The sequence below is a fragment of the Gossypium hirsutum genome, chromosome A13 (genome assembly GCF_007990345.1).
Source record: "Gossypium hirsutum isolate 1008001.06 chromosome A13, Gossypium_hirsutum_v2.1, whole genome shotgun sequence".
In the NCBI taxonomy this organism is placed as follows: Eukaryota; Viridiplantae; Streptophyta; class Magnoliopsida; order Malvales; family Malvaceae; genus Gossypium; species Gossypium hirsutum.
Window position 1 is genome coordinate 93,901,444 of NC_053436.1, and position 27,316 is coordinate 93,928,759.

The window sequence follows — 27,316 nt, forward strand, 5'->3', positions numbered from 1 at the left end:
TCATTAAGAACTACCCATACCAAATCTGGGAGGATATCTCACTGGACCTGATTTTCGGGACTACCCAAGTTTGGTGGTTAGTGATACTATCCTGGTGGTCGTCAATCGTCTCGGCAAATTCTTTAATTAACATGACAGCTGTTGACCCCCCCAAGCACCGCCCACAACGGCTATTATTTTTGAATCTTTTTGGAGCCTTTTGCTTTCAATTTGATTAAATTGCCCGTTGCTTCCGTAATGTTTCTAGAAACCAAAAAGAAAATGATAATAAAAGTAATGTTTACTTGTAATGATTCTTTCACAACTTTTAACATCTCAAAACTTTCTTTTTCTTTCAAATTAATTTAGTTTCTTAATAAAAAGACCATATTTTCAAATAAATAATGTTATCTTTATCGAACTTAATTTATATATTTTATCAAATTTAGGTCTAGTTGTTATTGTTACTTTGAATTTTCTTTTATAAAATTTGTAAAATAAACAAACTAAATTTCTTGAAATTAAATTACAAATGCATGCTTTAACCTATTTAATATAATGATTTTCATTATTCGACTAATTACAATCAATTTCTTTTTTCATTTATGGGTGAGAAGAGTTGAAGATGAATTCAGATCCTTCTATCCACTAGTGTACAAATTAATTAAACTTATTTTAAATTTATAAAATAAAGGGTGGCAACAAAAAGATAGGTATAGGCTTTGACCCTTTTGATTTGGTAAAATTCCATATTAAATCCTTATTTTCTATAATGCTTTAATTATTAAAATGATAAAATTTCTGTTTTGCCCCTAAAAAAATAGAATTCTATTTCGATCCCTCACTATAAAAAAGTTTGAGATTATACCTTTTAATTTCTTTTAACATTTCATTATATCCTAAATGAAACATGTTTTACCTTGAAAATTGCTTGACATGTTTTTGAGTGCGAATAGATTGACAATAATTTCTCTACATGATAATAAAATCGTAAGTAAAATAAAGTTTCAAGTTAGACTCTGTTTGATATAGTGTTGAAAAAATTCAATCAATTAAAAGTTAATATTTTAAATAACTTAATTTTTTAAATACGTTTGATAACCTATGATAATAACTATTGGATAGAATAATTTTTAACAAAAAAGTATAGAAAATGATAAATAGAGGGGACTTACTTATCACTTAAAATAGAATAAATTAATTATTTTATTGCATTTAATATTATATTATCTTTTATTAAATTTTATTTTCTGATATAACCTCTAGAGCTACCAAATACGAATTGAGTGATAATATTATCAAATTTAATATTATATTATATTTAACCATTAAATAAGAGGATAATGCATTTCAACGCACTCGAAACCATACGATGCCAATTGAGCTAAAACTCAATCAGCGATGATAAAAACATTTATAACACACTCTAAGCAAATGAATTCATATTATAAGTGTGATACCAAATATAAATTATTGGTGAAAGTATCATAGCCATCCTTATATTATATTTGGATTGCATTTTAGTTTTTCTATTGAAAAATAAGTAAATTGGTCTCCGTACGTTACATGAATGAGCAAATAGTTCATTCGTTAGTTATCCCATAAAATGCTTGTTTTCGTGTTGTATTTATGAGGTACAATTTAGTTTTAACCTTTATAATTTTATTCAATTTGGCCCCTATTGTTTTATTTGAAGCAAATTGGCCCTCAACCTTTCATTGTTGATGTAATACTATTTTATCTTACATGTCATATTAGTAAATAATTTAAAAATATTAAAAAAAGAATATATGAATAAAAATTTTTATTTCAAAAATTATGGAAAACTCTTCAAAATGAAAAAAAAATGAAAACATAAAAATTTCAAAAAAATTATACAAGTATTTTAATGAATTTGGGTATATTTTAAGAGATTTTTTTTTTATTTTTTGGAGATTTCTTTTTCATAATTTTCGGAATTATAATACCGTGTCAGTAATGAAAATTTTGAAGGTTAAATTTCTCTAAATAAAAAGAGTAGAGACCAAATTGAATAAAAATGTAAAGATCAAGAACTAAAATTACTATTATCTCTTAAACACAAAACACCAAAATAAGTATTTGAAGGGAAGAATTATTTTACTCTCTTTCAATAAAAAGAACTAAAATTCAATCTGAAATATATTTAAGGGACCCCTGTAGTACTTTTAACCGAACCCCATTTGGTTTTCTTTTGATAATAGGGTTTATTTGTTTTATTGAAAATTACTTCTGAAAAATAATTTTTAAAAAATAATTTATTTTTTTGAAAAATTTAATATTTTCTAGTGTTTTGGATGAATTTATATAAAATATTTTTTGTTGTTTGACAAATTTCTTAGAAATATTTTATAAAAGCTATTTTCAATGAAATAAACATTCATATAGGAATTTCATCTTTTTATTGTTTAATTGAATTTATTTTATATCTATAAATTTTATATTTTACATTGTTTTTGCATATATTAAAAATATTTTGTTAAATTCAGATTCATTATAATGTCATTTTTTAGTTGTATGACTATCAAGTGAGTATTTTTTATTTAAAAATGTGACATTAACAAAATTAACAAAAAAAAATTAATAATGTCAATAATTAGACTTGATTTTCAAATTTAAAAAATAGAGGAACTAAATTCTTAAAAACAAAATTATAGAGACTAAATTATAAATTTATGAAGAATATATAGACTTATGATATATTTAACCTTTATACTACAAAATATTTATTATTAATATATTATAATTGTAATAAAAATTTATTATTAAAATATTAATATTAAATTTTTTAATAATATGTGAAGAATATTATTTAAAATTTATTATTAAAATAAAATTAAAATATTAAATAGTTTATTAAAATAATAAATTATATTATTATATTAATAATTTATTATATGACTAAATATAAATAATTAAATATGTATGTTTAATAATTTATTATTAATATAATAATATTAAGTTTGATATAAGTTAAATTTGGAATAAAAATAAAAGAAAAATGTTTATTTTCTATTCATCAAATTGTTTTATTTGAACCAAACACAAAAATATGGAGAAGATATTTTCTTTAAAACGTTTTACAACCGACCCTAAGGAGAAAAGCAAAGGGTATGACCATGAAGGATATTATGGTCATTTGGAGCTAATAAAACACACAGCTAGATCTAAAGATTTAAGAATTCGAAAACCACAACGGTCATCTCCATCCGCTTCTCACAAACAAAAACTTCCCATCACCCTCTTTCTGCTTCTCTACAAATTCAAATTTAAATTTAAATTCAAATTCGAAGCCGTCCCTCACTCTCTCTCTTTCTCAGAGATCTCAAATCTTTCTTCTTCTTCTTCTTCTTCTTCTTCTTCTTGTCTATACCTTCTTCTTTTTTCTGAAAACTCCCAAAATACGAGAGTGAAAACAATGAAATCAACTGCAGAAGCCGCCGTTGCCGAGAATGGCCGGTTTTTGGGAAGCATTTCGACTTCTTCGCTTCGAAATCTGCTTCCTAAATCAAAACTTAAGAAAAGCATCAAGAAATCCAACTCTGAAAACACTCCTCCACCAGATCCCAACATTATTCAAATAAATAATTCTGCTCAGTTTTCCCCCAAATCTCCACTCTCCAAATCGCTTACTTCTGACTCCTTCGTGAACCCATCTGACGCTCATCCCCAAATTTCGCTTTCTATGGACTCTTCCGTCAAGGTATAGTTAAACAACATCAGTATTTCCTTCTTCTTATTATTATTTAAAAAAAATGATATATGTTGAACCATTGTTTGGAATTTAAGCAGAAAGATATGGTTGAATCCGAAGAACAAAATGGAGATTTGACGAATTTAGATCCATCCGTCAAGGTAAACGCAATTTCAGTGCAACACAGTTCTCATAATTTTAAAGCTTTTAGCATATTTCTAAACAAGGTTTTGAACTTCTTCTGGGTTTTTTCAATCTTTAGCAAAGTTGAAAACCGAACTTGCTTTTTAAGTTTGACTCAATTTTCATATTTTTTTGTGAACAAATAGGTGGTAGTGAGAATTAGACCCATAAATGGTCAAGAAAAAGAAGTGGATCGAACAGTGACGAAGGTTTCTTCAGATTCTTTATCAGTCGGTGGCCGCAAATTCACATTCGATTCTGTTCTTGATGCAAATTCCAGTCAGGTTAGTCAGCAGAATCAATTTTTATATCTTCATTTATATTTTTCCTTTTTAGAAAAAAAGGGTGTGTTGACTCATAATAAACTGTATTTTTTTGGTGGCTACCAGGAGAATGTCTTTCAACTAATTGGTGTTCCTTTGGTTAAAAATGCATTAGCTGGTTACAACACTTCAGTTTTGTCGTATGGACAGGTACTCTTTAGAATATATAAATATATTTTAAGCTCTTTATCTGTTTGATGAGCATTCATAACAATAAAATTTGACGGTGAGTTGTGTATAAAGTAACCATGGTTTATGCAAAATTACTTGTCAATAGACTGGAAGTGGAAAGACTTATACAATGTGGGGTCCACCAAGCGCCATGGTTGAGGACCCTTCACCTGCGAGCCACCAGGGGATTGTTCCTCGTATCTTCCAAATGCTGTTCTCTGAGATTCAAAGGGTATGCTCTTCTGTTTTCCTTATTCTGAATTTTATTAGAAAATGAGTATTAGGACTTTGGAGTTTGGAAGTGTAGTTCATTGCTTCACACGTTTAAATTTTGTAGGAACAAGAGAACTCTGATGGGAGACAGACAAATTATCAGTGTCGTTGCTCCTTTCTTGAGGTATATACTGGATTGAAGTAGTCTAGTTTGCCGTCCTGAATCTGAATGCTTGTAACAATGTCTGGACCTTTTGTTAGACATAATGTAATGCTTTCTGTACGTTTATTTTCAGATTTACAATGAGCAAATTGGGGATTTACTCGATCCAACTCAAAGGAACCTTGAGGTAAATGTTTGCCTATACTTATTTTCCCATTCAAACAGTTTCCCAGGGTTTATTGCTTCAGGTTGGTGCATAATTGGTTTGTTGGACATCGCTTTCCAGATAAAGGACGATCCAAAGAATGGATTGTACGTTGAGAATTTGACAGAAGAATATGTTTCTAGCTATGAGGATGTAACTCAAGTTTTGATTAAGGTAGGCAGGCAACCATACAAGCTGAAATAATGTTTTCAATGCATACTTATCTAACACATTTTCTTTAAAATATGTATATTTAGTATAATCTTTACTCATAAGTCGTTTTAACAATAGTGTTTTAATGATGTTAAACTTGTTATCGCTAAATTGGATAGTGTATGTATAAATTTTAACTAAAAAACTGTAGGTAGTTTTTTTATAAATGGATACCTATTATTAGTTTCTAGTCAATTATCTAATTTAGTTGGTGTCAATTGGCAAAAGCTTTAATAATAGTACTGATAGGAGAAATTTATCAGTGATAAAAAATAAATATAATCAAGAATAAAGAAGATCGTAGATATATTATTGACTTGAAATTTTCGTTCCATGCATGTATTTATTACTCTTTATGTGTGTTACAGGGGCTTTCAAGTAGGAAGGTTGGAGCAACTACTGTAAATTCCAAGAGCTCTCGGTCTCACATTGTTTTTACTTTTTTCATTGAATCTTGGTGCAAGGTACAGAGCCAAATCTTGATTTTATATCACTGAAGTCAAGACAAGATTTAGTTGCTAATCTTTTCTTTTGGGTGTCAACCAGTCAGGTTTCGTTTTATGACATTTTACTGTTGATGTTGTTCACTTCCATGATTAATGTTATGAAATGTACTCGTGCACATCTAGAATATAAGTGCTGCTGTTCTAGAAATAATGAGCTGATCATCATTGATTCATACAGCAGGGAGCTTCATCAAAATGTTTCAGCAGTTCAAAAACAAGCAGAATCAGCCTGATTGACCTTGCAGGATTGGATAGAAACAAACTTGAAGATGTTGGTAGACAACATTTACAGGAAGGCAAAAATGTCAAGAAGTCCTTATCACAACTTGGGTATGTTTATCATTACCTTTATATAATCTGGAAGCTATTATTGCGTATGGCTAGAGCTGATTGATATAATCTTTTCTTGTTTCATCGGTGTAGGTATTTGGTGAACACTCTTGCAAAAGAAACTCAACCTGAAAAACCTGAAGATGTTCCATATGGGGGTTCCTGTTTAACACGTATATTGAGAGAATCCCTTGGTGGCAATGCCAAACTCACAGTTATGTGCAATATTTCTGCAGACAACAGGTATTCTAGTCGAATTACATTTTTTGTCTTTGTTCTTTATGTACAGAACCTTATTAATCGATAAGCTGCAATTTTTTTTCTGAGGTCATTATTTAAGCTAAGCTTATTGTTTTTGACAGCAGAAATACAAGTGAAATACTGAGCACTCTTAGATTTGGGCAAAGGGTTAAAGCTGTCAGAAACGAGCCAGTAATAAATGAAATATCTGAAGATGATGTAAATGGCTTGAGTGATCAGATTCGTCAACTGAAGGTCGAAAAGTTTCTACATTAGTTGCCCTTTTTATTGTACTTAAACTTAACTTGACTTGCTGTTATATCAATCACAGGAAGAGCTTATAAGAGCAAAGTCTGATGCATATAGCTCAGTTGGGAGTAAAAGTGGATATTTTAAAGGGTGGAATGCACGTGAAAGCTTGAACCAGTTAAGAATAAGCCTTAACCGCTCTCTGATCCTTCCACGCATAGATAACGAATACGAGGAAGAGATTAATATTGGCGAGGATGATGTAAAGGAACTACGTCAGCAGCTAGATTATTTAGATAGCTCTTGTGAGACAAACTTAAGAGATCCATTGGACAAGAGAGGTTCCATTCAATCTTCTGTAAAAGAAAGTTGTGAGACAGACTTGCTGAGTGAATATGACATTCATTGCCCAAAGGAAACAGAGATAGAAGAAATTGATGAAGTGGAAGTTCCTCCCATGTCCAGTCCTGAGCCAGCTGATGACCTTTCAGTTACATCAAAAACTTTGAAGGCTGTTGATCCTTCAATTAGAAATAGCATCTCCATCAGCCCACATCGTCGGTCTTCAATCCTTGAAGAGCCTACATTGTCTGAATCTCCCAAAATTGCAAATAATCTAAGGAAAAGCATGGCTGTTCCGTCAGCACTTTTGGCCAGTCAGAAAAATGTATCAGAGAGTTCAGAGTCAGAGGTATTACGAGAGTTGCTCAAATATAGTGACCACATCAGGTCCTCATTACGTACAAGCAAGACGTTTTTAGGACCTACAGAGTCTTTGGCTGCAAGCCTTCAAAGGGGCCGGCAGATTATTGATCAACACCAGCATAGTTCAGTTCCCAACAGATCTTCAGTTGCCTTCTCTTTCGAACACCTGATGCTGAAACCTTCTCCAGAAGCAGACAAGGCCAATGCTTCTGTTCAAACATTACCAAATGACAAACCATCTCCGGATGGTTCTTCTACTCCTTTGTTTTGTTCATCTTGCCAAAGGAAGTTTGACAATAACCACCCTGATGAGGTTCAGGATAGCTTGAAGACATGGATTGTAACGGTTGATAACCAACAGAGAGATGGCAGGAACACAGTATGTTCAAGACTTGCTCCGGTTCAAGGGAACATTTTCTCTTTTATGGTTTGCTTGTTCCATACTTATTAGTTTTTTGTTGCTTCCAATTCAGGTGGAAGAAGCCTCCAAAAAAGAGAAAACACTTGAAAGTGTTTGTAAGGAGCAAGCAGCCAAAATTGAGCCGTTAACCCAGCTGGTAATAATTTTATTGACCTCTTTAGTCTTTAGAAATAAGAACATGCATAACTGGATTAAATCATGGCTTAAAACTTCTACAGGTGAAAAAATACAAACTTGAAAGAGAAAATTCTGCAATTGAACATGCTCCTGAGCCTCTGAAGAATGAAATAATACTGTTTGATGAGCAGTCCAACAATGGTGAAAATGGAAAAGAATATTTTGATATGACTGAAAAGGAAGCACTTCTTCAGGAGATTCAGACATTGAAAAGTAAATTGCAGTCATATACTGCTTCTCCATCTCCAAACAAGTCTACTGAAATACTGAGGTCCTCTTTGTTGTCACGTTCCATTCAATTGCGAAAAAGTGTAGACTGTCGTAATAACAGCGAGGAAGAACTTGAGCGAGAAAGACAAAGATGGATGGAAATGGAAAGTGACTGGATATCCCTGACCGATGAGCTCAGGATGGATCTGGAATCTAACCGCTGCCGTGCCGAAAAAGTAGAGATGGAACTGAAATTAGAGAAGAAGTGCACCGAGGAGTTAGATGATGCTCTTAGCAGAGCTGTCCTCGGTCATGCTAGAATGGTTGAACACTATGCTGATCTTCAAGAAAAATACAATGATCTGGTTTCGAAGCACCGGGCGATAATGGAAGGCATAGCAGAGATAAAGAAGGCAGCAGCAAAGGCAGGAAGCAAAGGTCATGGTGCACGTTTTGCCAAATCCCTGGCGGCTGAGCTCTCAGCTATTAGAGTGGAAAGGGAAAGGGAGAAAGAACAATTGAAAAAAGAGAACAGAAGTCTCAGAACCCAGCTAAGAGACACAGCAGAGGCAGTTCATGCTGCTGGAGAACTCCTAGTTAGGCTGAGAGAAGCTGAGCAAGCAGCCTCAATTGCTGAGGTAAACTAACTTCTACATCTATACTGCTAAAAAAAAGGAACTGCAGAATTGATCCTAACTTGATTTTTTTTTTTATTGATCCTAACTTGATTTTTTTTTTACAGGAGAACTTTAGTAATGTTCAGCAAGAGAATGAAAAGTTGAAAAAGCAAGCGGATAAGTTGAAAAGAAAACACAAGATGGAAATGGTGACCATGAAACAGTACCTTGCAGAGAGCAGATTGCCAGAATCTGCACTACAACCATTATACCGAGAGGATTCAGATGTAGCAGCATCACACAACAGCAGTGCAATTCCATATGATGATCAGGCTTGGAGAGCAGAATTCGGAGCAATATATCAAGAACATTACTAATTCATCTAAAACAAATCTGACCTTACTTTGGTCAGAATGAAGATATGTATACCTATGTTGTTTGTGAGTGTCGGATACGAATATGTATCTTACACAATTTAATTCTTTTAAAATGTTTTTTTTTTGTGTGTAAAAGTTACAAGTCAATCTTATACCCATATCCGGATATATGTATGTTGGACATGGGTTAGAGCAAGAGGGACACATACTACTATTCTTGTATTTTTATTTTTTATTTTTGATCAAAATACTACTATTCTTGTATTGAATGCATCATCTCTAATAATATTTATTTTTTGAGTCTACGATGTGATGTCAGCAACGCTTTTTTTTGGGTATTACTAATAGGTTTTCAATTTGCTTTTGAATTATTAAAAAGTTTTCAGCTATTAAAATCGAAAGTTCTCTTTTCATTTCTCTTTTATAGTTTAGTTTTTTTTTCATAAAACAATATTATGAATTTGTGGACAAAAATTCAAACAATTTAATTTTTTGATTTCTGACACTAACTGTTAAATTAACTTGGATTCAAGATATGTTCTTTTATTTGTCAATAGGTACTAATCTATTGTATCGAACAACAAATCGTTACTTGGAGTTTTTTGGTGAAACTTTAAAAAAAAAAAACTTAACCTAATGACTTGAATAAAATTTTTGAATAGTTTAGACATTTCTAATAGTTCAATGACCAAATTATAACTTTTTTTAGTTAAGTAAACAAAACAAAAACATAACTGTAGTTTAGTGACTAATAGTGTAGTTTACCCAAAAAAAATTAAATATAAGCTTCATAAAACGCCGTCGTTTGCAGATAAGCAAAACAAAATATCGGATATCTTGTAAAGAAAAGATAGATAGGTACGTCGAGAAAGGGGAAAAAAAGAACTCATAGTAGTTTTTGGACAAAAATGGCTACTTCGGATTCTCCAAACACTTCAGCTGAGTCTGATATTGAAACAAACCCTAATCCTAATTCTTCAAAAGCCATAATCCCAACACCATCCAATTCCAATTCCCCTGCCGTATGCCTCTTCCAATTCGCAGGAGACTCCGCCGCCGGTGCCTTCATGGGCTCAATCTTTGGCTACGGTATCATTTTTCTCTTTTCCTTGCTAAATATTTTATGATTTTTCCCTCTCTCAGGGTTTTTTTTGGCGTTGTTGGTAAGTTTGGTAAAGAACAAATTTTTGGGAATTTTTCCATTGAATTTCTTGGTAAGTTTAGTTTTGATGTTATTTGTGAATCTAGGTTTTTGGAAATTTTAAATCAGATCAGAATTTTTTTTTCTTTTTGTAATTTTATTTTTTTGCATGAACTTTTTAATTTTAGTACATATGAGTTTAAACTTATAATAATGTCTGTACCTATGGAATATTGATAGTAATTGAGTGGAGAAGATAGTCATTATATTTGAACCGTGGATTATTCTGTTTTTGTGCATTTCTAATTGTAATTTAGATTAAATAATTTCCTTTGGCTTCTGTCTTTAAGCTTGAACATTAACCCTTTTGAGAACTTTAGATTTTTAAAAGATTGAGCTATTATGTATTTGATTTTGTGTGAGAAGTAGGATTTTATGCTTTCATTTAGGTTCTTGGTTGTCCTAAAATGCATGTTCAATGTCCTGAAAATTTTGTTTCAAGGTTAGGGCTTGACCAATAGTGGCTGAGCTTTCTTTTGGGCAGTATTTTCAACTAGACCATCTGATCTTGGACTTGTAATTAACATTTATTTTTTCTGTGGCTCATCGTGTGCTTGAAATCAGGTCTATACTTTAAATTTTCTCTTTCTATGTCTGTCTTAGGGTCAGGATTGATTAAAAAGAAAGGCTTTAAAGGATCCTTTGTGGAGGCAGGATCTTATGCCAAGGTATGAGAATCTCATGATCAAAAAATAATGCAATTCTAGTTTTTCCCCTCTTGAGTGTACAAATCTTTTGGTTATATCACATTATATTCTCTTTATAGACATTTGCAGTTTTGTCCGGCGTTCACAGTTTGGTTGTTTGCTTTTTGAAGAGGCTTCGGGGAAAAGATGATGGTATGCCTTGTAAAATCAGAGTAACATTGCCCTTTTTTTTTTTGTGCTTGTTTTGCTGATATAGAGTTATTACCATTCTCTGTAGTTATTAATGCCGGTGTAGCTGGATGCTGCACTGGACTTGCTCTAAGTTTCCCAGGTATGAGAATCTCAAGTCTTATTCTTATGTTATAAAAATATCAGTTTCAGTTTGAACCTCATTTTGGCTTGAAATGGTTGGTTATGCAGGTGCACCTCAGGCACTTCTACAGAGCTGTCTCACCTTTGGGGCATTCTCATTTATCATCGAAGGGCTTAACAAGCAGCAGCCAGCATTGGCACATTCATTTTCTGCGAGAAACGAGAGTGCACACCACAAAGGACCTCGTCCTTTAGCACTACCCCTTTCTATCCCTATTCCGGATGAGCTGAAAGGAGCTTTTTCTTCATTCTGCAAGTCCTTGGTAAAACCAAATAAAGGTAGGTTTCCTACAGGTAACTAAGGAGTAGGTGGGCCATTTTTCATTTTTCCTGTTGTTTGTAGAATTTTGCAAGTGTTGAGAAAGTAAACTGAAAGTTTTGTCAGAGATTTGAAGCTTTTTACAAGCAGAAAGATGAAATTGCTTCTTTTCTTGTGTTGATTCAATTATATTATCTGTCTGGTTCAGTAGTTAGAATGAATCAAATTTTGATTATTTGTGAAGACAAAACAAATCGTTGATCAACTGGATCCAAAGTACTGATTTTCTGACTGTGGCCACTTTGATACCTAGCTTATTAATGGATTATATGTTGTATGCAAAGGTGGCCTTGAGCGAGAGCATGGACTAACTTGTGACCCCATTTATGCAGAATTAAATTCCTTCATCGGTTGATAAATACTAATCATAGCCCCTTAACCTATGATTATGATTACTTTCAACTTACTAGTATAAGAAAGAAAGTCATTTTTGGGTAGAAATGGCAGGTTAGGACATTTTATAATAAGTTTTCCCCCCACTTTACGACCTCTATTAAGGTGTGTTTAACTTGAAAACTATTATAGGATAGAAAAGTGGTAGTCTATGGTTTGAATGAGAACGGGCACCATAGCCTTTTTTTCCAAGCCCCCTTCCACCGCAACTTTTATTTCCTACTATTTTATTATAATTATTCAATGAATACTTGCATTTTTAAAGGATAGACTAATAAAGTTATATTTATTTTAAGTTAAACATAAATAAAATAGTAGTTCAAACAATACTATCATTTTTAATTAACTTTTCCAAAAAAAAAAGTTGTATAAAAGCAATTTTTTAATTACAATGGCTTAAACCAAAAAAATGCCCTCAGCACTTTTTTTTTCCCCAAAGTGGATATGTTTACACCATTAAGAAAATTTCCATCTCCAATAATATTGTTTTGAAAATAAAATTAAAAATTTTAGTTATATATTTATAATGAAATTAAAAAGATAAATTATTTATTTATTTTCTTGTCATTTCCCAGATTTTCTCAATAACCTCTTCTTCTCACAAAATCTGTTCATTCTACTACAACTTCCCTTTAAAACAAAAAACAAGAAGTTATAGCAATCACCTATAGCCGTAGCAAAAGGAAACTATGTTTGACAACCACCTAATTAAAGCATTTGAATATGTGATAGAATCCAAAATTGTTTCGTAAACCCTTAAAAAAACATATAATGATAAAAATTCCAACAACCCAGATCTTACCTTGAACATCATTCAGACCCCATTCCCCAAACCCATTATGACTACATCTCAACAAAAATAATTGAAGCCGAAAGATAGTTAGAGAGCCACCACCAAAGTCAAAAGATTAAAGCTCACTAACAAAACCAATATCCTATTATGCAGCTTTAATGGAGGAAAGAAATCCAAAATAAGAAGAAAAAGCCTTTTATGCTTGGCCCATGGTAAGAAAGCAAATTCAAGGAAACTATTAAACAAGTATCTGAAGAGCTAAATCATAACATCTTGGTTTTGTATCTTTGAATCAACAAGGAGAAAGATGAAGATGAAAGAGATATGTAATATTAAACTATAATTTAATTATAAATGCTAGGTGTTAAATTTTGATTGGTTTGGAGATCTTTTTAATCAATTGGACCAAAATTGTTAACGGAATGAAAGTTTAAATACTACTTCTAACAAAAAGAAAAGTTTAAATGTCTAAGTGGGAAAAACGTTATAGTTTGAAGGTATTTTTAATTATTTATTAAAATTTTATTATCTTATATAAATATAATTCTAAAAAGTTTGACTTATTTATCCTTCTGATAAATAAATTTGACTTAATTATTAATTTAATAAATATCAATAAAATACAATTTTGTTATATTTATAAATTTTAAAGAATGTCTTTAATGGTATTTTTTTTCTCAATATAATTCATCTCATCACCTATGTTCCGATTGAATCTAAATGCATAACTTATTATTGTTTTTAATCTTACTACTGCAATAATAATCTCACCATCACCATTAATTTTAATCTTACTGTCCATTCAAATAGACTTTATTAAAAAAAAAAAAAACTACTAGATTTCTTAAAATCACATTCTTCATGAGAGAGAAATATCAACGTGGGAAAGAAAAGAAAATTAAAAATGGAATTTATTTTTTTAAAAAAATTTAATATTATATTTTTTCTTTGGCAATTTAAAGATTATATTTAATAATCGATATAAAAGAAATTACCAAATAATACAATTCACGAGTATTACTCGTTAATGAAGATGAAGAATCATAAAAACAAATCAAAGCATTCAATAATAGTTGGGCTTTTTATATGAAGCCCAACATGTTACCCATTGACGACTACACCCTACGAAACTTAAACCCAGCCCAAAGTCCATTAAGGATGTAAAGGTAATTTCATAGAACTAGGGTTTTCTGGTGTGTATATCCCTTCCCTGCTTCAACTCTCCGCCCGTCATTCCTGAGCTTCCTTCTTGTTGCTTCCCTTTTTTTAAAAAAATAAAAAATAAAAATCCCATTAAGGCTTGAACTGTTCTTCAGCCAAAATGGGTATGTCTCAAATTCCTGTAAACTTTCATTTCTCTTTGAATTATGTAATTCGTGTTCTTTGCTTAATGTGTTTACTGCCATTTTATTTTAGGTATTTCTCGTGATTCAATGCACAAGAGGCGTGCCACTGGTGGCAAAAAGAAGGCTTGGAGGAAGAAGAGAAAGTAATAAGCGAAACCCTTGATTTCCTTTGCCTTTTTTGTTTTCTGTTTTTACTTTTCCTGATCATTTTTTTCTCTGGTTGCTTAGAAAGTTGATTTTGAATGATTAAAAGAATGGGATTCTGTTCTTGTGTTTTACCTGATTTTGTAATCTAGTTTTGGCCTTTACTTTTAGATTTAGCTTCATTTTATTGTCATATGAGGATTTCAGAGCCATTTATTGAACTTTGTCTGTTTTTATATTTAAAATTTATTTCTTGTATGTTTAGATGCCTGGTTTTCTTTCGTATTGGGTTGCGTTTCACTTAATGTTTCCAATATTGGTTTATCGAGTAATCTAAGTTTTAGTGGTTTCTTTTAAGGTATGAGCTTGGAAGGCAACCTGCTAACACAAAGCTGTCAAGCAACAAGACAGTCAGGAGGATTAGGGTTCGTGGTGGGAATGTGAAGTGGCGTGCTCTGAGGCTCGACACCGGAAACTACTCATGGGGAAGTGAGGCTGTGACTCGTAAGACCAGGATTTTGGATGTGGTGTACAATGCATCCAACAATGAGCTGGTTCGCACTCAAACTCTGGTGAAGAGTGCTATTGTTCAAGTTGATGCTGCTCCATTCAAGCAGTGGTATCTCCAGCACTATGGCATTGACATTGGTCGCAAGAAGAAATCAGCTGCAGCCAAGAAAGAAGGAGAGGTATGGGATTGTTTATTTGTTCGGTTCACATCTATAATTACTTCCTATGCCGATGTGTGAATCATTTTAAAAGCTTTGGTAGTTGTTTTGGTATGTATTCTTCCCTTAATATTTTGGTGTCATTGTAATTGAACCTGGATATGATCCAATAAACATAAATCTGTTTTGCTTAGAATGAAACTATTTTGTAATTCTCTTTTGCCCTTTCCTGCAAGTGGCTATTCTTGTCTTTGCATCGTTTCACTTGTCTAAACTGATTTTGATATTGCTATTTTGTTGTCTGTGCATATGAGAGGTTGTTACCATCAAGCGAGCTTATGTATTTCAGTTGATGTCTGCACCTTCTCCAACTTGGGTTCATAAAAGTAGAAATAGTCGTTAATATTGTATTCAGGGCTTCTGCTTGAGTATAATAAAGATTTTATCTTTTTGATGTTATAAATATCTGACTGACTATGGCACTGCTTGCATTTTTATGCCGTTAAACTTATTTCGTGTATAGGAAGGTGAAACTGCTACAGAGGAGGTGAAGAAAAGCAACCATGTATTGAGGAAGCTGGAGAAGCGTCAACAAAATCGCACGCTTGACCCACATATTGAGGAACAATTTGGCAGTGGTCGACTGTTGGCTTGTATCTCTTCACGGCCTGGTCAATGTGGCCGTGCAGATGGGTATGTTAAGCCTCAACCTCTCTTTTTATTCTAGGCTTCTCAAATGGAATTGCAAGAAAAAGAATAAATTTTTGAATAACTAATAGCTTTCCCGTCCACCAACTATTTTGTTCGTCTTACAAGCTATGATTGATTTCATTCTAACATTAGTGAAATGGGTTTTTCAGATACATCTTGGAGGGCAAAGAGCTGGAGTTCTACATGAAGAAGATCCAGAGAAAGAAGGGGAAGGGAGCTGCTTAAAAATTTATTGCATGAGTTTTCAGCTTTCATATCAGAATGCCGCCCTGAGTTTTTGCCTTTCACATTTCCAGAACATTTAAAATTGTGTTAGCATTGAACTTTTAATCTGGATCCCTGAGAGTTATTATTTTTGTATTGGAATTTAGATTATCTTTGAACTTTATAAATGCAAGCTTATTTTGGTTGGTAAAGATGCAGATCTTCTGCTTTTATTTTTCCAGATTATGATTGTTCCAATGCGCAGATTTTAGTGTGCATGATCAAATGTTTTTTTTTTTTTTAGTAAGTGTTTGTGAAAGGACAGGGTCATATTTTGCTATCTAATTATGCATATAAAGCACTTAAAGAAAAACTTATGCCACCACCAAGTCAACTTCTTGTTAAATTTGATAGATTTTGAACTATTGTGGCTTGTGGCTGAGTTAGAATTATTTCTGATCTTATGTTTGCCGTTTAATTTTCGGCAAAATTAGTCGTATGTGCCATCTAAGGTTTTAGGTCATTTCGTTTGAAATTTAGGAAAAAAATGTTCCTTGCAGCTGGGGTGTCGAAATGGTTGGTATGATTATTAATTGAACTATATAATCCTTTATATGTTAATTGAATCGAAATTAAAAAAAATTAATTGAATGGAAATATTTCTGTTAATTTGGTTGATTAACATAATTAGACGAAATTGATGTTTTTATCTTTTGATTAAAACAAATATAAAACATATAAAAAAATATATTGATAATATTAATTTGTTTTGAAAGTTAATCGAAATTGTAAGTCTTGAAGCATTACATAATTATTAAATTCGGTTAATTACCTAATTTCAAACTGAATTAATCGGTAACTGAAATTCTAAAAAACTATTAACCGATCTTCGATCGCATTAAGTTCGACCATCTATTGATTAACTAAATTAGATCAGTTCAGTTGGTTAATTTGATTTTAACTGAAATTTGAATACTCTAACCTGCTGGTAGCATTTTTGAGTGACATGGCAGGAGAAAGTTTTCATAGTTAAATTTCAACATTAAAAACCCAAGCTTTCTTAATCACAAAGCAAAGTAAAGCAATAAAAACCCAAACTTTCTTGCAAAAGCTTGGAAAAAACAACAATTGAAACAAGAAAGATTAATAAAGACACCAAAGAAAGGATTTTTAATAGGTAAAATGAAACTAAGGATTAGAGTGTGAATACAAAGAAAGTTAAGGTATTAAAACGCAATTAACACCGAGCTACAATGTTAACTAACCACTAACTAACTAAGCATAAAACCAAAAAAGAACAAGCTTTAACCCTAAAAGATGAAGAAAACAACTAAACCCTAAGCTAAAAAAAGTGAAAAAAAATGAATAATTTAAAGTCTTTTCTCTCTCAGCCAAAAGAAGACTTTTTATCTAATTACAACCTAAAAATTGTGCCCAAAATATTCCTCAACATGTGTTTTTGATTGGTGCTGGAGTTGGACAAGGACTACCCCTGCAGGAATATTTTGTCTCTGCTCGACAGGGGTATGACGATACCCATGGTTCGGTATTGCGATATCCATGATAGTCTTGAAATGGAGGTCCTTAGGAGGTTGGGTATCGCGATATCACTATAGATGGTCTCAATTCTTCTCGTTTCAACATTGTCAAGGGTATTCGACTTTTATACTTCGATACTGCAATATACTCTTCTAGGTGATGTTTTCGTTCACGTTTAGGCCACCATTGACTCCCTACAACACTCAATCAACCGTTAGGGCCCTATGGTGCATTTGGCCAATTTGGGTCTTAAAAGTAGCATAAAATGCATTAATTAACTTATTAAAACAAAGAATTAAAACTAAGGAAAAACACTAAAAAGACATTTAAATTACTCAAAAACAAGCTCATTAAGTGTAATGGAAAGCTTGATTTGACATATCAAATTACAACAGATTAGACAATCCATAAGTAATATTGGTTTTAACATAGGATTGATGAGAATGAATGGTTTTCTCCTTACAACTTGCACCAACGAAGGGACATCCAATTCTGGACATGAAACTACAACTGCGGTTGATAATGAAAAGGAAGTTGAGAACAAAGAGAAAGCTCAGAACGAAGGAAGTAGAAATCGATGATGATCCAGTCCGGGAGTTTGGGCTAGATGGTTTAGGAATTGCATTATTTTCTGAACTAGAAGTCATTCCTATTGAACTGAAAAGGAGTGGTTTTGAACACAACCAGATTTTACAATGTATGAATGTCTACCCCACATGCTTAATGTCGACATTGATGCTATAACACCCCGATATTTGACCCGATTGTTGGGTTCGAGTTATAAAGTGCCATATTCGTTCTTAGAGCAACTATAATTAGTAATATGTAATCCAATATCATTATACAATTAAATACAAATAAATCATGTGCATACATTGCATTATCATTTCCAGGTCTTATATGAGCCTATGATAGCTCTTTTATTAACCAGGGGTCGAAATGGATCAAATTGTAATGATTACAAAATTTTGATTTGATGTTGTGACTTCGAGGATTTTCTCATCGTGACGTGACTCTATGATTAGGATTCGTCGTGACTTAGAGCTACGTTGTCGCAATGTGGACCATTTGAACATTTGCATAGGATCATATCATATACAACTTAACCATTTGAACATTTTGCTAAATGTCCCTAGGTACATGCCACGAGACCAAAATGAACGAACTATACAAACTTTGTTGAGTCAAAATTGATGGGAATCCAATGAAGCCCAAAAGTTTGATCATCTCTCTTTTGCATAGTTTTCAACAGGATGGAAGAAATAAAACAACAAAAATAAATTCTATTCTAAAATGAAAAGATAAAACCTAATCTAAAAATGAAAAGAAAAGAAAAAGAATGGAAACCTAACCTAAAACTATGGAAACTAAAGAAAAATGTTTAGCCACCAAAATCTACTCTTAAAAGCTTATAAGGTAGTATTTATAGTCTACTAACATTTAACCTTACATTGACAATTATGCCTTTAAATGAGAAATTAATTTAGCTTGTTTGGGCACAAAATTGCCCCTGCAATGTTTTACACGTCAAACTTCAGTGTCGCGACACCTAGGCATCAAGGTCACAACATCTGTGGTAGTGGGCATGATCTTGGCTTTAGGGGTTCTCGATGTTGCAAAATCCTCGATGGTGGCCATGATTTCTTCATTTCAACACCTTCAGGGATATCACAACCTTGGAGGCTCGATGTTGCGACATCATACCTTCAATGCATGACTTTTTTGATAGCCGGCTCTAGGTTGATTTCTTGTTGAATTTTTGCACCCTCGAAACAAAGGAACTCAGTGTCGCGACACCTTCGTTGAATGTTTTTTTTCCTCAAGGTTGATCCATTCTTGTCTCCCTACACCAACTCGAACACCTTGTTAAGTCCTCCATGGCACCATTTTGCCAATTTGGGTCTCAAAAAGAACAAAACTAAACAAAAATGTTTATTAATAATGAATACTAAAAATCAACAAAAATATAGAAAAAAAAACACCTAAATAGCTTGAGAATAAGCTCCTAGAGTGATTGGACATATATAATTAGGGCTCAAATAATTTGTAATTAGGTTGTGACTCTTTGCCTATTACTTAGAACTTATTTGATCATGGAGTCATTGCATTAAAGTACCATGACTGAACTTTCTCTTATTGCATACCATTACGAAAGCTACTTTATTTAGTGCTTGTCCAATGACTTTGTCATAAGTGTGTACCTTCATAGGATATTTTTAATCTCTTTGGGAAAAAATCCATTCTCTCAATGTTATCCTATTTTATCTCATGGTTTCCATTACATCTTTTGATATGAAAAAGTCAATTACTAACATATAGATATCACATCATTTTTCTTATGACAAATGACCTTCATTTTTCATCAATCATGTAATGCTAATGAGAGGATATCATTTACCCTTTATTGAGTTATGAATTCCACTATTGTGGAATGATTATACATCATGTAGAAGTCGTATACTCAATGCACCAGCTTTTGGTTCCTTATCTGTTTGAACTCAAACTTTCATTTACATCAAAGTATACGAGTCACGCATACATAATCCATCATTCACTCAAGATTAAGATATGCCTTACTACGAATGTTACAAGTAAATAAATCTATAAACGGATATAAGATAAATTCAACTTGGGTTTTGCCCGATGTATTGTCAGTCTAAACAATGACATCTGTGTATCTATCTTCTGGGAGTCATCCGCTATGATGCCCTAGACAAAGAATCTCTTCAATTATACTTAACAGAATATATATAATAGTTTTTCAATCAATTTACTCATTTTCAATTAGACTACAAACTATTTAGATTATCCACTAATATAAGTTGTCTCATTCATGCAATCATTGTAAAAACCCTTAGCCGACCCGATCGCTGGGTCTGAACTACGGGATGCTACAATCATTGCCAGAGCAACTACTGATAAACTCAAAGTAAAATCATCATTCATGCAATCAACAATGATATAACATTGAATATCATAGGCATTCTTTCTTGGGTCTTATACGAATATAAAAATGCTTTAAAGACAACCACGAGATAAATCGAGACGTTTTGAAACATTTAAAAAAATTTAGACCAAATACACAATAAATAAATCATTCAAATGTTCAATCGTGCCTAGAACACCTAGATATTATGATACACAATTAAATCTAGGTCTTAATCGAGTTTACGAAAGCTTTTTTGTAGACTCGAGCATGAAATAGGGCCAAATTACAATATTTTCAAAGTTTTTAGAACGGGTATCAATACCCCATATCAGTACCAATACCATTTCGAGCTTCGATATCTTAGAAAAATTGAATTAAAAATAAAAGTGTTGATACTAGGTATAAAGTACTGATACCTTTAGCAAGGCAGCAACACCTCATCTCTGTATCAATACCATTTTTAGGTTCGATGTTTGAAATTTTAAGAAAAATCACTATTGTACCGATACCCCTTTCTAAGGTATTAATGCCTTTGAGCCAAAAATGTCAAAAACTTGCATTTTGGTACCCCTTTCATGCTAAGATATCAACACACTCAAATGGTACTTAAAGGCACACTTATACTTGTATAAAAACTAACCAAAACCATTCTAATTCATGTATTTAACCATTTGCAAAAATTTTCCAATGCAACTATTCCACAATTTGACGTCAACTTATCAATCCAACTTGATCAAATTCAACTTATTTTATCATGCTTTTAAGCTATTCCATACCCTCATATACCATATCAATTCATCAAGCAATGTGTCAGACATGTACCACATTTATAACTTAACATATTACCAAACACACATACATATAAATATGAACATTAAATTTCTCAAATTCAACCATTAGCCAAGATTCAAACCTAACTATCATTTTCAAGAAAACTCATATATATAACACCTATCTACATGCCACATAACCGAGATTAAAATGACCAAAAGTCTATGGAGTCAATAGCATGATAGTGTGAGCTTTGATGTAATTCGATCGGCGCGTCCTACAAATCGACAATCTACAAAAAAGGAAAAACAACTAGGTAAACAATTCAAATGCTTAGTAAGTTCATAGGTGTTAAAACAACAAACTTAGCTCGATTTACAATTAAATGTATTAAACTAACTAACTTGACACAATTTACATGACATAACATTTTACAACAATAAGGTAAGTTCATCATATAACCGAATCATATAATTAATTCAACATTTAATATGTTATTCAATTTAATATCATACACATAGAATCCACAATTCGATACCATTTGCATTATCTAATCATCATATAACAATTTGAACATTAAACTCGTAATATTTCATTGTTATTTTTCTTTTTCATTAATCAATTAGCCTGATGAAATATAATACATAGATTCGGATACACGGGCAACTACACCACACTAGAAAACATCGTAGTGCTCAATAGAGAACACAAAAGCGATAAGCAGAAAGCACCGAAGTGCTGAACCTGTACAAGAACTCAAATAACCCTATTGGCATTTCAATCATATCATATCCTTTAATATGTTCGCTCGGGCACATTTAACACATATAACCATTTCTTTACAATTTAGTCCATATCTCACCTTTTTGTACCAAAACGTGAACAATTTAAATTACATTTACACATAAACAAATTCATAATTTAAAAAAATATACATTACAATTACATATAACTGCGCCATATGAACTTACCTGATTAAATCAACAAACAAGTTGAATCTCAAGAACTAATCAATAATTTTGTCTTTTCCCCAATTGTCTTCGGTTTGGTTCGATTCTCAATCTATGCAACAATTCATTTCAATTTATAAATTCTAAATACTTTATATCATCTTATTATATGAATATGCCAATTCAATTTCATCTTCCAAATGCCTCTAAAATTTTGCATTTTATGCAATTTAGTCTCTAAAATTGAAATTGTCATAACTTTCAAATTTAAGCTTTGATTTTGAAACCAGTCTAAATTTCATCGTTCTACAGTTCTCTATTATCTATATTTATAGAAATTTAACATCAATTTTGAAATTTACACACTTTAGTTTCTATATTCAAAAACTAGCAATTATACTTTACAAATTAGTCCTTTTTCACTTTTAAGTTTAAAATCTAACAATTTAGTACAAATTTCTTCAAGCAACTTTTTAACACTTCAAAATTTTTGCAAATTTATACATAGGCTAGCTAAATCAAGCTCTCGAGACCTAAAAACATAAATGTTATAAGAAAGGGACTTGAAATTACCATAGAAATTTAAGAATCAAATGTTCATACCTTGATAACTTATCATCCATGGTGATTTCGGTGGAGAAAGATGAAGAGAAGAAAATAAAATGACTTTTGTTTCATTTAATTTGTCTTTTATACTTGATTATTAACTAATTAATCAAAACTAATTTTATTAATTTTTAATTAATAAAGCATACACATGATTAATCAAAATTTATGGATTCTAGCTCATCCACCACAGTTTGGCACATTTGGAAGGGTATAATTACTCAATCAGTCCTTTGATTAATTAAAAATCCTTAGTTACCACTTTTACAATTTAATCATTGTACCTTAATTAACTATCCAATTGAAAAAATTAAATGGACCAAACTTTAATTAAACTTTACACTAACCTCGTAAATATTAAATATAATAATTATATACTCACTCGTTGGAAATGGGGTTCCAAAACCACCATTTTCAACACCACTAAAAAATAGATTGTTACATTAATATTAGTTAAACATTAGATAATCAATGAGCCAATATTTTCTTATATTTTGCTTAGCAAGCAAAAATAGTTGAGGACATATACAAATGATATTAATGTATAATGAAATTTTATTTAAACCAATTTGTTTTAAAAATTATGAGTATAAATTGATGAATATACTACACTTAGGGCACTAAATCTTAACAATCTCCAACTTGCATTGGTGAAGTAGATGAGTCATGTTTCGCATTCTTATACCTTATACATGTTTCTCAAAACTCCTAGCCTTCAGAGTTCTTTATGTGATAAAGATTTACATACTCATGTATAAAAGATCCAATTGGTTCACTACAGGAGAATAGACTTTTAGCGGCATTTTTTTTTGCTTTTAGCGGCGTTTTCACAAATGCTGCAATAGCGGCGTTTATTTAAGAAAACGCTTTAGCGGCGCTTTTCCCGAAAATGCCACTAAAGACTATGACCTTTAGCGGCACCTTTTTCACAAACGCCGCTAAAAACTATGACCTTTAGCAACGCTTTTTTACAAACGCCGCTATAGAATAAACCTTTAACGGCGCTTTTCTCACAAACGCCGCTAAAGAATATAACCTTTAAAAAATATATTTTTATTAAATAATATTTATTTTTATATTATATTTTATTTTTGAAACTTTAAACTATATACTTTTAAGGGTAAATAAAAAATATTAATTAAATTAAATTTTCTATTAAAATTTTAACTTTAAAACTAAATATATATATTTAAAGCTGACTCAATGTGTACATTTAAAGATGATAATATAATAGATGTAATAATTGAACAAGATACTATCTTACTGTAATATTTTATCCTATTCAACATTTTTTCTTTTTTGAAATTTTTTATTAACAATTATATTAAGATATTGAACACATAGAAAATTTAACACACCAAAAATTTTCCTTATCAATGCATTATAAAAGATGTCCCTTAAACTAGTTGAGATTGTACTAAATTGTAATAGCTACAATATAGAACATTTAGCAACAATAAAACAAGGATAAATAAAGCAAGTATCATCTGGGAAACTATATCCTAGAATAGCCAAAAAAAGGGTACCCCAAAAGGGTTAACAAAAAATATTGATAAGAAAAAGGAAATTGGCATGGCTTTAGAAGAAACAAAGATGGCTTGCCATTGTTAACTAATGGCTGCTTCAACTAGACCAAGAATATAATCAGCATTAATACTTGAAGAAACCTGCTAAACTCTCTTGTATATGCAGCACCAATCACCCACATCAGCTTCCACTCTGCAATGCCTATCACAAAATATTAAGCAAAATACCTTACCCAATCATGGTATTCAACATAATAATCATGGCTGTACAAGCTATAGTAGTTCCTCTTCGATCTTCTAACAATAACATAAAATGAAATGTCCACTGTGATTTCTTTGCTTTTGATGATTTGACTACACACAGAAACTGACAGGCAAACTGAATTTGAAATATTCTATATTCTGTAAAACTAAATCTGGTAAACATAATCCAAACAAGTTAACAGTCAAGAACAAAGTATTGTTAATCAACAAAAGAGTTGTCACATTTTCGTCCAACATCACTACTGACTTCATCAATTTGAAGAAATAACATCCTATGGAAAATTGTAGAATTTCTGCATAAAATGCAATATTCAAATTTTGATTTGACAATGCTACAATAGCTAAATTCATAGTGATGACAATTGCAGATGCACCTTCTCAACTGCAATTATGTGCCAAGAACAGAAAATAGAACCTTAGCAAGTAAGCGATTTGGAGCCACTCCAGCACTACATGTCAAACCAGTCTCTTCATATACTCTAGATCTGAGTTCTTTAGCATTCTAAATAGAAAGACAAAAGATGGCATCAGCTTAAAAGATCCTCAGTTAAGCAGCCGGTAAAACAAACTGATAGTACAAACTTACTTCTGCACCAGTAATGCTTCTTTTTTCGCAAACCTTAGTAATATCAAGGTAAGCTTCATCCAAACTGGCAGCCATGAAATTAGGATCATAGTCCCAAAAAACTATCATAGAGGAACATATGCAATATAATGGATCAGCAAACCATAACCCAAAATTGCATCAAGAACTCTGTTTAAAAATCGCAAAATATCAAGTCTGGCCATAATTTAAGCGCAATGAACCCAGTCATGGCAGCACAAACGCCAAATTTGCGAGCCTACAGAGTGAATGAAAGTAAAAGTAATTTTTACCAAGTCAATGGGAGTTTAACCTGTGGGAATAAATATCAAGTCTGGACATAATTTAAGCGCAATGAACCCAGTCATGGCAGCACAAACGCCAAATTTGCGAGCCTACAGAGTGAATGAAAGTAAGAGTAATTTTTACAGAAACAAATCAGTTTTCACCAATTTAATTGTGTGAAGCGATTCAAACCTCATAATTAGCAGTGGAAATCATAGACATACTACTAACAGCCATCGGTTTACCCTTCAACAAAGGATTACTCAAAGTTTCAACAGCCGCATAAAAAGCATCGATATCTACATGTAACCAAATCCTAGAAAGGTCACGTGTAGATTCGAGCTCTAAAATTCTCTTATCCGCAACCTAAGAAAAATAGCAAATAATTTATTAATAGCAAATCATTTATTTACTTAAACATAATTTCGACTTTTGCAATTCGTATAAAGCGGTATTAAAGAACCTTTTGATAATGCAGTAATTGATACTTTAGCCAAACAAAACTACAGAAAAAAACCTCATCAACTACTTGCTAGAAATATTGAGCTGCCTTTTCGAAGTAAGGCCTGGCCTCATCTTTCCTTGTTAGTCAAAAATGCAAAAGAAGTCTGAGCATTTCCCAAACACCATAAAGCATCATGCTTCTTAGGGTTAATCGACAAAGCCTCCTCTAGCTTTGAAATAGCATCTATTCACAATTAATTTTTAGTAACCAAGAAAATTAATATTTGAATTACTAATGAATGAAATTAAATTTATTATGTGCATATATATTATGAGAACCTTGAATCATTTTCTGTGAATCTGGAACGCTTTGAAACTGAGACAACTCAAGTAAAGCTCCAGCCCATCTTGTTAAGTTCTGCAAACAATAAATATAAATTAGCCAAAAATCAATTTTAATTGAAAAAAAAAGATGAAGAAGAAGAAGAGAAAAACAGATCAACAGAATGATGAAGCCAACGTCGGCATCGAAAGGATTGGAAGCATAAGTAGCTTCGAAAATTTTACGAGCTTGCTCGAAAAAGAGCAGCCTATCAAGCTCACTCGACGATTCCATGGCTGCTCGTTCCTATCAAGCTCACTCAACGATTCCATGGCTACTCGTTCTAACTTCTTCTTCTTCTTCTTTTATCGGGTTCGATATTTCTTATATAAATAGCTTGAAGATAAAAAAATAAAATAAAATAAAACGAGAGAGAGTCCGATGAAGGGAGTAAAAAAGCAGCAAATACGGAAGAACGAGCAACAAAGATAATCTCACTCTCCATTTGCTTTTCTTCTAGAGTTACTGCTGTTGATGAGGGTGATTGAGAAGAAGAGGAGCTTAAAGTAGCAAAAGCAGCAGAGAGAAAGGGTGTTTTGAGGATACCATGTTAGGGAGAAAAATTAGGGGTTTCAGGGGAGAGGGAAGTTGGGGATAAAAAGGCGCATTTTTTTAATTAAAATGATTTTATAAAAACCCCGCTATTACTTTTTTTTTGCGACATTTTTCATAAAAACGCATTAATTTTTATTTTATATTTTATTTTTATTTTTGTATTTTTTTGTTATCAATATTTTTATTTATTTATCAATATTTTTTTAAATCTAATATTTAAACCCCAACCCTTAAACCACAATCCATAAACTTTAAAATAGTAACTTATAAATCTTAAACCCTTAATCATATACTTTAAACCGTAAACCCTAACCTATAACGATAATTAATTCAATATTTTAAAATTAATATTGTCTCTTTACAGTTATATCAATATTTTCATTTTTAACATGTGTTTTTCTATATTTTTACTTTTAAATTTTTTTTCAATAAAATCCAAATGTTGCTTCAATTTTCCAACAGTAAACCCTAAACTTAAACCCCAAACTATAAACCTATATCCTAAACCCTAAATATATATATTACAAGGGATAAAAGTAATTAAAAAGGAATCTTATTACTTACCTAATCCTAAAAATAATTTGATTTTTTGTTATCTTATAAAAAATCCTAACTCTTAAACCTTAATAGCCTAACCCCTAAATCCATGAACAGTACTACGATCCTAACTGTAAAACAAAAAACCACAAA

General features: G+C 31.8%; 4 protein-coding genes across 29 annotated transcripts; 3 read left to right on the forward strand and 1 right to left on the reverse strand.

Annotated features, from left to right (window-relative positions):
• Positions 1–3,179: 3,179 nt before the first annotated feature.
• On the forward strand, positions 3,180–9,263 carry LOC107895225 (kinesin-like protein KIN-12F). 8 transcript variants are annotated; one of them, XM_016820501.2, is made up of 16 exons: positions 3,180–3,700; positions 3,790–3,852; positions 4,021–4,158; positions 4,264–4,347; positions 4,475–4,600; positions 4,706–4,765; positions 4,878–4,931; positions 5,031–5,123; positions 5,531–5,626; positions 5,847–5,998; positions 6,092–6,241; positions 6,361–6,493; positions 6,570–7,571; positions 7,666–7,749; positions 7,832–8,638; positions 8,743–9,263. In XM_016820501.2, the coding sequence occupies exons 1-16, from the start codon at positions 3,416–3,418 to the stop codon at positions 8,992–8,994; spliced, it is 3,579 nt and encodes a 1,192-aa protein (XP_016675990.1). In that variant the 5' UTR covers positions 3,180–3,415; the 3' UTR covers positions 8,995–9,263. The 8 variants fall into 8 exon arrangements, with proteins under 8 accessions (XP_016675990.1, XP_040941216.1, XP_040941217.1 ...); XM_041085282.1 differs by having other exon boundaries at positions 6,364–6,493; XM_041085283.1 differs by having other exon boundaries at positions 5,850–5,998.
• Positions 9,264–9,799: 536 nt separating this feature from the next.
• On the forward strand, positions 9,800–11,640 carry LOC107895224 (chloroplastic import inner membrane translocase subunit TIM22-2). Its single transcript, XM_016820499.2, has 5 exons — positions 9,800–10,083; positions 10,799–10,863; positions 10,962–11,034; positions 11,120–11,173; positions 11,263–11,640. Exons 1-5 carry the CDS (start codon positions 9,903–9,905, stop codon positions 11,514–11,516), a joined length of 627 nt encoding a protein of 208 aa, XP_016675988.1. The 5' UTR covers positions 9,800–9,902; the 3' UTR covers positions 11,517–11,640.
• Positions 11,641–13,884: 2,244 nt separating this feature from the next.
• Positions 13,885–16,004, forward strand: LOC107895223 (40S ribosomal protein S8). The gene is made up of 5 exons (XM_016820498.2): positions 13,885–14,044; positions 14,136–14,208; positions 14,568–14,898; positions 15,401–15,570; positions 15,738–16,004. Exons 1-5 carry the CDS (start codon positions 14,041–14,043, stop codon positions 15,811–15,813), a joined length of 654 nt encoding a protein of 217 aa, XP_016675987.1. The 5' UTR covers positions 13,885–14,040; the 3' UTR covers positions 15,814–16,004.
• A 7,931-nt stretch (positions 16,005–23,935) lies between these two features.
• On the reverse strand, positions 23,936–26,714 carry LOC107895222 (DNA polymerase kappa). 19 transcript variants are annotated; one of them, XM_041085291.1, is made up of 8 exons: positions 26,193–26,672; positions 26,029–26,107; positions 25,763–25,933; positions 25,438–25,611; positions 25,274–25,355; positions 24,964–25,064; positions 24,793–24,879; positions 23,936–24,306 (listed from the first exon to the last, which is right to left on the reverse strand). In XM_041085291.1, the coding sequence occupies exons 4-8, from the start codon at positions 25,480–25,482 to the stop codon at positions 24,295–24,297; spliced, it is 327 nt and encodes a 108-aa protein (XP_040941225.1). In that variant the 5' UTR covers positions 25,483–25,611; positions 25,763–25,933; positions 26,029–26,107; positions 26,193–26,672; the 3' UTR covers positions 23,936–24,294. The 19 variants fall into 19 exon arrangements, 18 of the variants coding, with proteins under 18 accessions (XP_040941225.1, XP_040941221.1, XP_040941227.1 ...); XM_041085287.1 differs by having other exon boundaries at positions 23,936–24,315; XM_041085293.1 differs by having other exon boundaries at positions 25,709–25,933; positions 26,193–26,670.
• Between the last annotated feature and the right edge of the window lie 602 nt (positions 26,715–27,316).